At 44.0% G+C, this 11,447-nt stretch overlaps 1 protein-coding gene across 2 annotated transcripts in view; it reads left to right on the plus strand.

The window, feature by feature from the left end:
- ABCB1 (ATP binding cassette subfamily B member 1) overlaps positions 1-10,309 on the plus strand; it is a 75,405-nt gene extending 65,096 nt beyond the window's left edge. For both annotated transcript variants that reach the window (XM_045194292.2, XM_045194286.3), the window contains exons 24-28: positions 2,300-2,456; positions 3,308-3,505; positions 6,103-6,309; positions 8,756-8,902; positions 9,730-10,309. In XM_045194292.2, coding sequence (XP_045050227.2) covers positions 2,300-2,456; positions 3,308-3,505; positions 6,103-6,309; positions 8,756-8,902; positions 9,730-9,933 — 913 coding nt within the window. In that variant the 3' untranslated portion in view covers positions 9,934-10,309. The remainder of the gene's footprint in view (positions 1-2,299; positions 2,457-3,307; positions 3,506-6,102; positions 6,310-8,755; positions 8,903-9,729) is intronic.
- Positions 10,310-11,447: the final 1,138 nt, after the last annotated feature.

Below are 11,447 nucleotides of genomic sequence, written 5' to 3' on the forward strand. Positions count from 1 at the left end.
ACGTGCTTAATGCCTACATGGGAAGCCTGTACTTGTGAAGCTTCAGGAAGAGATTTCATCAATTCAGAGCGTGTCAGTGTGCCTCTGAGTCTTCATGTAATGGCATTGAAGCCCTCTGTTTCATTTGGGAACTTCCAGTGCTGACTCATACACTTGACCTTTCAGGTCTGTGGCTAGTTGGGGTGGTGATTCAGTAAGAGGTTTCCAGAAGGCCTTGGCATTTGGGAAGAAGCTTAAGCCTGAGCCAGGTACCCAGCTCCTTTTAAAGGACTCTAAACAGGGCAGCTGTGAAGCACTGAGTTCTGCAGGCCCTGGCAGAGTCCAGGATAAATTTGGTCTCTTTGACAAAAGAAGAGAAGCTAGAAGGTAAGAACTGGAGAATTTCAGAAATGACAAAGGCAATCTAGATTGGGATTCCTGCTACATCTCGGTGAGTGCAGAAAATTGCACCCCGGTCAGGGGGACAAGGCCTGACCTTCAGTACACTTCCAAATTAGTCAGATATGCAGCTAGGTACTGACAGTGTGTGTGATCTTTCTGGGTGTCTAGATTTGGTGCTGGGTGAGGGTCTGCCCTTGATACATGCCATCACTAGTAGTAACATGGTTTTACGTTTAAGCCAGAACCATCTGAGCCAGGCAGCATAATGTGTTAGTATAATATTGTCATCCTCCTTAGACATGGACCTGAGGATGCATTAGTTTTCTCAGGACGACCCCAGCAGATTGAAAATTTCCACTCAGTATCTCTTTCTGACAAATACAGTTGCTATTTGTAACCATGACCAAAAGACCAAGACTGGGCATCATTGGCATTGGGGCTTTGATTAGGTAACTATTCGATATGGTGCTTCCCTCCACAGGAAAGTATTGAACCGAGTCAAATTGCTGACAGCTGGGCATTTAGATTCAGAAAATCTGTTGTCCAAGTAAAGGAAATAGGAGACCTGTCTGATCAGAGAGCAGACCATTTTGAAAAGATGCCTCGGGTTTCAATGAGCACAAGTCCAAGATTAACCATCTGTGTGATTCATTTAGAGCTTTTTAAAAAAGAGACCATGTGCTACATTTACACAGGCGTCGACTCTGGACTCTGGTGGAGAGGAAGCGATGGACTCGCAGTATTATCTGCGAGGGTTCCCAAGTTTTAGGTCAGTTCCAGACACACTATTTAAAAAGGCACGTGGATAAATGTGTCCAGAGGGAAGGAGCTGGAATGCTGAGTGAAAGGAGTTGTCAGAGAAGCAAGTTGTCTATGTCGTACCTGCGATGTGGCAGGAATCCCAATCTCGCTTTCCTTTGTCATTTCTGAAATTCTCCAGCTCTGGCCTTCAGCTGCTCTGACTGTTCACAATATCCCAATATTTGAAGAGCTTTCTTAAGCAAAAAGATATATTTCTTCAGTTTGAAGAAATTTTTAACACTAGACTTAATCAAATTTGCTACTTCCTAAAACAGAGGAGAGAAGCCAATTTAGAGGAAATGCCTGGGCATAAACACTGGGAGCGGGACTTGATTTCCTGTAAAGTCTGCCGTGGTTCCCATGTTGTAGATTAAGAAGGTTGATTCATCTGGGTCTGTAGAGAACTCTTTACCATACAGCTCATAGGTTTTCTAAGACTCTGATGTAATTCCAGCATCACTGCCTGTACCCATTATTGATTCACAGAAATGCTGCATAACGACCAGCTACTACAGTAGTGTACACTGATAAACATTATTTTCGCCCACAAGTCTGTGGGTCAGCCGGGCAGTTCTGCTGATCTAGGTTAAACATAATGAAGCTCAGTTAGGCTCACATATGTGTCTTCACTGAGCTATGAGCTAGTTATCTGGGACCCACATAGCTCCCCTCCATCTGCGCTTTGTCCTCCAGCAGGCCAGCTAGGCTTGTGGTAGTGGCCGAGTTCAGAGGGAGGAGGCCAGGGAAGGGAGAGAGAAAGTCATACAAGGCCCCCTGAGTCAGACTTGGAACTGGCAACAGTCACTTCCACCATATCCTGTTGATGAAAGCAAGTCACAAGCCCAGTCCAGGTTCAAAGGGTAGGAAAACAAATTCTACTTCTTAAATGGAGGAGCTGCAAAGTCACATTGCAAGAAGGTGAAGATACAGAAAGAGATGAAAAAATGGGGCCATTTTACAGTCAATCTGGTACATCTACGTGAATTTATAAAGAAAAGTGGTTTTTAACTTCTGTTTTGTAAATGTTTGATGCCATGTTCTCTGGCTGTGGAAGTGCCAGCTTCCAAACATTGCAGTTAATATCCTTTGCACATGGTTTGTCTTTGTTTTTTAATAGGGTGTTCTCAGCTATTGTCTTTGGTGCCATGGCAGTGGGGCAGGTGAGTTCATTTGCTCCTGATTATGCCAAAGCCAAAGTGTCGGCTGCCCACATCATCATGATCATCGAAAAAACTCCTCTGATCGACAGCTATAGCACAGAAGGCCAGAAGCTGGTGAGTAGCATGTTTTGATTGTATGACCTGCTCCTAACTGATGAATGAAAATATAAAATCTGTGCATTTTAAAATTCGCTGGTGATAAAATGAAACTTTCTAGATCATGGGTTCATTTTAACAAATGTTAATAATACGTATTAACATCCAGTACTTTTTGTATGACAGAGTTACAGGGAGATAGGAATATTGCCCACTTTATAAGCAAATCCTGTAATCGGGTTTTTAAAAATCTTTATTGTATCTTTTCCATTACCATTTAGTCCCCTTATACACCACTCCCCCACAGCAACCACCACACTGTTGTCCATGAGTCCTTTTTCCTTTTTGCTCAGTCCCTCCGCTCCCTTACCTCCCCCACCTACTAGCTGTCATCCTGCTCTCCCTCTGTCAGTGCATCCTCATTTTCTTAGTTCAGTTTGTTCATTAGATTCCACATATGAGTGAAGTCATATGGGATTTTCCTTTCTCTGACTGGCTTATTTCACTTAGCATAATGTTTTCCATGTCCATCCATACTGTTGCAAAGAGTAAAATTTTTTTCTTTTTTACAGCTGAGTAGAATTCTATTATGTAAATGTCCCATAGTTGTTTTATCCACTCATCTATTTTATTATATGTAGATTATTCCCGGGAAACAGATTGAGTTATCACATTTGTACTGTATTATTAATACAGGCTATAAAAACACTGACTCTGAGATTTTATATATTAAATTCTAGTGGTTACAAATGAAAGCCAATTATAATGCAAGTTCACTACCTTTGACACCTGGCACCAGAGGGTGTTGGCTATACAATATGTTTCCAGGATTACTGCAGTCAAATTTATTGATATTGTTCTGATTTTAGAACACTTTGGAAGGAAATGTGACATTTAATGAAGTCGTGTTCAACTACCCGACCCGGCCAGACGTGCCCGTACTTCAGGGGCTGAGCCTGGAGGTGAAGAAGGGCCAGACGCTGGCGCTGGTGGGCAGCAGTGGCTGTGGGAAGAGCACGGTGGTCCAGCTCCTTGAGCGGTTCTACGACCCCCTGGCTGGATCAGTGGTGAGCACCCTTTCTTATTCAGCTCACTTGAAATTTTTCATCATAGCTACTTTTACATGGAACAGGAACTACCTTTCAACTAGGAGACACTTGTGTTACTAAAACCCAATCTGTGGTTTGTACATCCAATCCTAGCTCTCCCAGTAACTAACTAAATGACCTTGTACAAGTTAATATAACTTTGCTCATTTCCTTGTCTGTAAAATGAGCAGCCCCCCTCACAAGAGTTGTCCTGAAGATTAACAAGAGAATTCATGAGACCTGCTTATCCCAGGAGCTATGGTACAGTCGGTGGTCAATATTTTATCCATAATAGTATTTCAGAGTGAATACATATAGTAGAAAAGTACATACAAAATGAAAGCAAGCAGTAGATTTAAGAATCTAGAATAGAGATAGCTAGTTGTTTTCATTAGGCCTTACATTATTATTACCACTGTGTTTAATTCCTTGATTAAGTTATGTAGGCCGTATCTTTGAACGGTACTCACTGATTTCCTTGGCCAGAGTGCCTTGGTCTTTCCTCAGACCACCACCCAGGCCTCAGCCAAAGCAGCTCTGCCTTCATCTGTTTTACATTTGGGTTTCTAAACATGTCTTCCCTGAAAAAGGATTCTTCAGTTCACACAGATTTTTAATAGTTTGCAACTCTGGGACACCATGTGGGGATGAGGGAGCACAGAGTGTTAATGTGTTCAGTGCGATGGAGAAACTCATTTAAACTTGCTGGGTTCATTCAAATTTGATTGTAATAGTTAGGCAGTGTCTGTTTTCCTGCCAGGGGCATGCGCCTGGAAAAAAATTTTTTAAACACATAACTACTCCTCCTTTCCTCAAATTTCTATTTCTCAAGTACAGTGTTCCCTTTAACAAGATCCGCTGTTTCACCACATGTTTGTATGGTTTTTCCTGCCCCTCTCCACCTTCACTATACACTGTAAAGAAGCCTGGGGCATAGATGCTCAATAGTTTCCATGGAAACTGGGCTTTCTATCAGTAAGGTCATGGCTGTGTTTTCCATTTGCATCTGCAAGCTTCACAAACAGAATCTATCTTCCTGCAGCAGAGATTGTGCCCCACCCCTGGCCACCTGTCTCCCAGGGGCACCCAGTCAGGCACACAGGGTACAGAGAATCTATATGGCTCAGGATATACTCATCACCACTATTAGAAAAGCTTGAGTCTGAGTCACTCACGTCTTCTTCAGAGGGGATGAACAGCTCTCTCACTGGAATGACTGAGTTCTCTTCACAGTAGATGTTTTGAGCAGATGCTTCCAATCAGAGAGTAAGGATTTTTATCAGCAAGGCTGTAAGGAGCACTACCTCGTGCTTCTGCAGCATAATTTGGGGATTCAAGTGCCTAGAGAAAGGCCAGCCTCCCTTTCCTACTCCTCTGGCTCAACATGGTAGATGTCCGTCCATCAACCCCTTCTCCATCAACTGGAGCCCCCAGGACAGCACACACAGAGGGAGGAGCACGCTGCTGGCCATCCTTGGCATGCATACTCTGCCCAGCAACTGCGCTAACTGGGGTCCATGCATGATCTTGTTTAATCCTTAATTCTATGAGTTTAGGAATTACCACAATTCCCATTTTACCCATAGGGAAACTCTCGAGAAACTACATCACCTCCCAGCATCAGCACCTGCTTAGAGTCTAGCAGTCCCCCTCCTCCCACACTCGCTTCTGTGCCATTTAACTGCTGCACCCCATTCCTCAAAACCCTGATCCTAATAAATGCAGATCAGATCGGAAACCTGACCTGCAAACCCATTATGTGGTCATAGTGGTTATTTATTTCCAATCTAATCTCAGCTACTTTTCCTATGAAAAACTAATAAATAAGAATAAGGATGCCAGGAAGCATTCCAGAAATATAATGCATTGTATTAGTTTCCTGTGGCTGCTGTAGCAAGTTTCAGCCAATTGAGTGGCGTAAAAAAAGCAACACAAATGTATTACCTTACAAATTCTGGAGGTCAGATGTCCAAATTGGATCTCACTGGGCTAAAATCAAGGGGTCAGCAGGGCTGGGTTTCTTCCAGAGGCTCCAAGGGAGAATCTGTTTCCTGACGTTTTCTAGCTCCCGGCCCCTTCCTCCATCTTCGAAGCCAGCAGTGATGGGTTGAGTCCTCCTCCTCCTGCACTACTCAGATCCTCGTGCTCCCGCCTCCCTCTTCCACAGTTAGGGACCCTTCTGATTACATTGGGCCCATCTGCGTACTCCAGGATAATCTCTGTTTTGAGATCAGCCAATGAGCAACGTTATGCAATTCCCCATTGCCGTGTGACATGACACAGGTTTCATGCATTAGAACAAGAGCATCTTGCGTGTGTGTTGGGGGGGCATTATTTTACACACACCACATGTCTATGTCAAAAGCTAGTGTTAAAACAGAAGAAACTTAACAGTCCCTCAGAGCATACAATGATAACCTTATTTAATTCTCCTTGATAATAAAAAAAATAAACCTGATAATAAAAATGTAGTCTCACAGTTATTCGGCACTTTTAATGTGCGAAGTAATGGTATTAATTTTGCTAAATTCAAAATGTGCTTGTCCTGAAGTTGACCTATGAACTCTTGATTTCAGCTCATTGACAGAAAAGAAGTAAAGCACCTGAATGTCCAGTGGCTCCGAGCACAAATGGGCATCGTGTCGCAGGAGCCCATCCTGTTCGACTGCAGCATCGCCGAGAACATCGCCTACGGGGACAACAGCCGGGTCGTGACCCAGGAGGAGATTGAGCAGGCCGCCAAGGAGGCCAACATCCACCACTTCATTGAGACGTTGCCTAACGTGAGTCTCCCTCCAAATCAGGAGTCCAGGAGTCCGTGGCAGCCTTCCTGGCCCGTAGTTTGATTTCTAAAGGGCTGGTTTACCAAAAGGGAAGAAAAATCAGTAACCGTACCACACACACCCCTTTATACAAACACCTGGACGCAGTTCCTGTCCCCATTCGATGTTAGGTTTACCGGGTCACATGACTGGCTTTCCCCGGGAACAAGCCTGACCTAACAGCACTGCATCTGAGAGGCCCTTCCCTTCAAGCCTAAGTGCAGGGTCCGCAGAAGCAGGCACGACCCTCCCTCCCTGGTTCTCTCCCAACCTTCCTTCTGGCTCCTTGCAGCTCTCCCTCAAGCCTCAAACCTCCCTGTGGAGTCTGGCCAGGCTCTCGGACCCATGCCAGAAAGAAAGCTCCCTGAGTAGGGCCAAGCCATTGAGGTGACGGAGATGTTCTGTGCTCTGTCACCGTTACACGTTTCATGGGCCCCACGCTCTGCTTTATGGGATTGGTCACTGAAACCTTCCCTGGGCTGTTGTCCAACGGCTGTCCTCTGAATTCCTCCTAAAAAGCTAGATAAACACAGCTGTTCACCCTCTCTTACGCCCCTGAAGTCCCTGTATTTTTGGGTGCGTTTTGACGTAAGTCATCTAACCCTCCCCGCTCAGTTCTGTTCTATGTTGTGTGCGGAAGTATTCCCCAAAACACAAAGCTCAGTAGCCTCGAACCAGCAGGGAAGGCATTCTCCTCGTGGGGAAGGGTGGCAATGCCAGGTGGCCTCTCTCCCAAGATTTTCTTTTCCCGAGGCTCATTTAGGACAACTGGTGCCACCCCATCATAGGCCCCAGGAGGGGACATTGTTCCCCTCCCACCCTTTACCTTCTTGCTCCAGCTATGAATAACTGACCCTTTCCAAGGCTAGTGCATTTTAAAATAGTTTCAATCTCCTTCACTAACGGCAAGGTCAGGGTTCGCAAAGTGTGGGCGTGGACCAGCACTTCAGCATCCCCTGGGAACGTGTAAGAAACGTAGGTTCTCAGGCCCTGCCCCAGACCTGCTGAATCAGAAACTTTGGATGTAGGGCCCAGCCATCGATGTTTTGGTAGCCCAGGTGACACTGACACAGGCCGAGGTTTGAGAACCCCTGGGCTAGGGGTTGACGAAGACAAACACAGAGAGGAACTACTACCTAGCTTATTAAATGTGCCTTGCCCCTCTGGCGTTTGTCTGCCACTGGGACCCCACCTTTCTGGGATCCTGGGCGCCATCTGCCACACAGAGCACACCTGTAGGTCTTGTGATTCTCCTTCTCAGACAAGGAAAGAGAAGGCAGACCCCTTAAGTCCTATTTTCTGGCTAAGGAGCCATTTCTTCCCATGAGTGGTTTGTGCTGGGATTTACCTCACCATTCAGGAGGCTGGTCTAGTTACCTGTTTTGTTCAGGGCTATAGCCCTGCCTTTACCTGCCTCAGCACGCTCAACATGTTATCAGTGCAGCCTGGCCACCCCACACTCACAGGGGACACAGGACGCCTGCCTCCCAGGCAGGTGTAGCCCTGCCAGTCCCAAACATCTGCCGGAACCTCACCTGGAGTCTTCTTATTCCAACTGCAGGTGGAGTTCTTGGTCTGAGTGCCACAGAGCCAGGGCTGCCAGACACAGCAAATGAAAACAGGCAATGCTATATAGAACGGGAACGTCACAATCTCGGGCTGTCAGAATCAGGGCCTGCTGTCTGACTGAACTCTTACCCTGGCAGGGGCCTGTCAATTAGAAGATAGTGTTGTCCTCTAGGCTGTGTGCTGTCACATCCCGTTCTGCTCTCCCCACATACCCTGTCCTTGTCATCCTACCGAATAGCGACAGTTATCCAGTGAGGACAACAAATATGTGAAAAATAAAAACAGCAGATTTCAGCTTTCGAAGTTAGATATCAAGATAGAATTTCTTAACATCTATTGAAATTGTTGAAACACTGGAGATGGTTTTATAAATACAGCCAGCAAAGGCTCCATCCCAAGAATTTCTTCCCTTCTTCACTCTACAATAATGCAGAGAGCACCACCTGCTGGTTGTACGTAAAATGAGTTTCAATTCTTTTCTTAGGCATTGCCCCTTCAAATCACATTTCCCTCCTCCTGCCAGTCTCTGTCCCACACATAATGAAACCAGAAGCCGGGAGGAGACTAACATTGCAACACTATTCTTCCTCATAAATATGTTGACTTGTTTATACTAAAATATAACGTTTAAGACACAAGTGGTTTATTTTCAAGAAGACAGATCAAGCCTGCCATTTAGAGGTATGTCTGTGTTTGTTTAATTCTCTGTGAACCCATTCTTAAATTCTGGACCTAAACTTCTGTTGTAGGTATGGAAGCTGTTACCCACTTTCTGTAAGCAAACTCTATTTTAGAACCTGAGTTCCACTTTTCATAATTACTAAACTCTTATTTACAGAAATACAACACCAGAGTGGGAGACAAAGGAACTCAGCTGTCTGGTGGCCAGAAACAGCGCATCGCCATCGCGCGTGCCCTGGTCAGACAGCCTCGGATTTTGCTTCTGGATGAAGCCACCTCAGCTCTGGATACCGAAAGTGAGAAGGTGAGAGTTTGCATCGGACGTATTCACACTTGAATCGGTTGTACTTAAGGTAGAATGTATGCTTCTACCTTCTGCAGTAAAGAACAAAATTCAGCCACATGTGTTGCTTGTTACTTATGTCACCCTTCCCTGGGATTTGAATACTTTCTGTGGCCGTTATTAAAGGGCACTAAGAGAAAACAAGGCAAATCAGTCTCATAGTATTGATGCTTCAGTACGTAGCCCTGGATCACTTTGTGTTGTCCTGAGAAGCGGCATTCAGGGGACAAATTCCCATTTCCACTGGCAGCATTTGCGCAGCAACTGGGTGAGAGCGTGGGAGGGCACCATGCTGTCGCAAGCTGACGGGGCCTTTAGATAAAATTAGTAATCATTTCCAGCTTGAGAAAAAGTTGGTTTTTCAGGCACCTGAAAGACAAACTCATTCTGAGATGATTCCTATCTCAAAAATACCAAAATGCAAGGAAGCTGTCTTTGTGCCCAGTCTTCCCAAATTTGCTGGAGAGCTGGCTCCAGAGGGCTGCTTGGAGGGATGTTGTGTGGCCAGGCACACCAGTAAATGTTTTTGAATGATGGGGTGGGCTGTGTTTATTGTCAGATCTTTGAGACTAGGTAATTCATGCCTCAGAACTAATCCAAACTAGGATTCAATTATCTTCTGTATATATGCCAAATCCCTTACTTTGTAAAATCTGTTATATTTCACTGATATCATTGTGAAAGAAGGACCTATTGTTAGATAAATTATTTTTGAGGATTATTATGGAAGAGGAATTAAAGGGAGAGGACTATTTTCATCAGAATTAATTGACATGGGTATCGAATAGGTTGTCCAAGAAGCCCTGGACAAAGCCAGAGAAGGCCGCACCTGCATTGTGATCGCTCACCGCCTGTCCACCATCCAGAACGCTGACCGGATCGTGGTGTTTGAGAACGGCAGGGTCAAGGAGTATGGCACCCACCAACAGCTGCTCGCGCGGAAGGGCGTCTACTTTTCCATGGTCAATGTCCAGGCTGGAGCCAAGCGTTAGTTAACTGTAACCAGATAAGCTGTTAAATATTTTCTAGTGTTTGTGTTAAAATAAGACATTTAATCAAAGTTAAAAAGGGAACACTTACTGGAAAAACTATGTATAGTTACTTGTTTTAAGTTCATTCCATCAAGTTCTTTAAAGATTTTATGATTAGAGGAATTAGAAGAAATAGCAACTGGAATAAATATTTTTAATTGCATTAGAAATTTATATAGTAATTCAAAGTAGGTTTTGTTAATTAGATATGTAAGTTTTGTTTTTATTTTATTTGGACTGTAGCTGACTGCCTTGTTAAAGTATTATAGAAGAAGCAAAAAGTACTGAATATTTGCATAAAGTGCCTATAATAAAAGTAAGCTTTGGTGTGACTTGAGTCATCTTGTCTTAAATACCTATAAATGCATTACCTCCCAGTTGGAATATTGAAGATCCTATCTGCATTTTTTAAAAAGACTCCTTTAAAAACTCCCATTAATTTTTGTGGGAGTAGTTAAATAGTGTAAATAATTCCTATTCTACATGTGTTTTCACATTGGGTCTTAAAAGAACGATCTGCCTTCATTCTTGGAATTGACCCTGCTGGTTCTTGCATTTCCACATTCTGGTGGCTCTCAAATTGACCACACAGATCAATACAAGATTTGGGGGGTTGGGGTTGGGCATAGGATGCACAATTGTGGCATGTATTGATTTTAGAGAGGGAGGGAAGGAGGAAGAGAGAGAAAGAGAGAGAGAGAGACATTGATGTGAGAGAGAAACATGAGTTGGTTGCCTCCTGTATGTGGCCTGACCAGGGATCGAGCCCACAACTCTTTGATGGACAGGACAACGCTCTACCCAACCGAGCCACTTAGCCAGAGCTCTTACAGGATTTTACTATTTTTGTACTTTAAAAAATACAATTATTCTTTTTCTGTTTCCACAATGAGCCGCTTTGACCAGTAATTAATTTTTTGATGGCAAATGTTTAAATGTTGCGTAAGTTTAAATACATCACCATGCAAATATGATGAAAAAAGAAAAGAGTACAAAGAATGACACTCTGACTACAAAATAAAAAGCCAGAAAACACTATGAACAAGACTGAGGGGCAGAAGCTGGGAGCAATACTTGTCATATTTCCTATAAACAGTTGATATCCTTAAATATATGAAGAATTTTAAAAGGAAAAATGCCATCACGTCCAAGGAAAAATGGACAAAGCATATGGTCAGGTGACTCCCAAAAAAGAAATGGATGCCAAAAAATGCACAATCTCAGAGAAATTGAGATTAAAACAACAGATGGGGGGGTAAATGCAGACAACTGTAATTGAACAACAATAAAATAATTTGAAAAAATAAAAGAACAACATATCCTTTAGGAAGTACCATCAGCCTCATGGGGGAATAAGACATCCTCTGTTTTGCCCTCAATGACAATAATGGGGCATCTATCCACAGACAAAAGTGCCTTTTGGGGAACTGTGGGGTCCAGCACCATCCGCTGAGGAATCTGAGAGGAGTCTTGCC

The sequence above is a fragment of the Desmodus rotundus genome, chromosome 6 (assembly GCF_022682495.2).
Source record: "Desmodus rotundus isolate HL8 chromosome 6, HLdesRot8A.1, whole genome shotgun sequence".
In the NCBI taxonomy this organism is placed as follows: domain Eukaryota; kingdom Metazoa; phylum Chordata; class Mammalia; order Chiroptera; family Phyllostomidae; genus Desmodus; species Desmodus rotundus.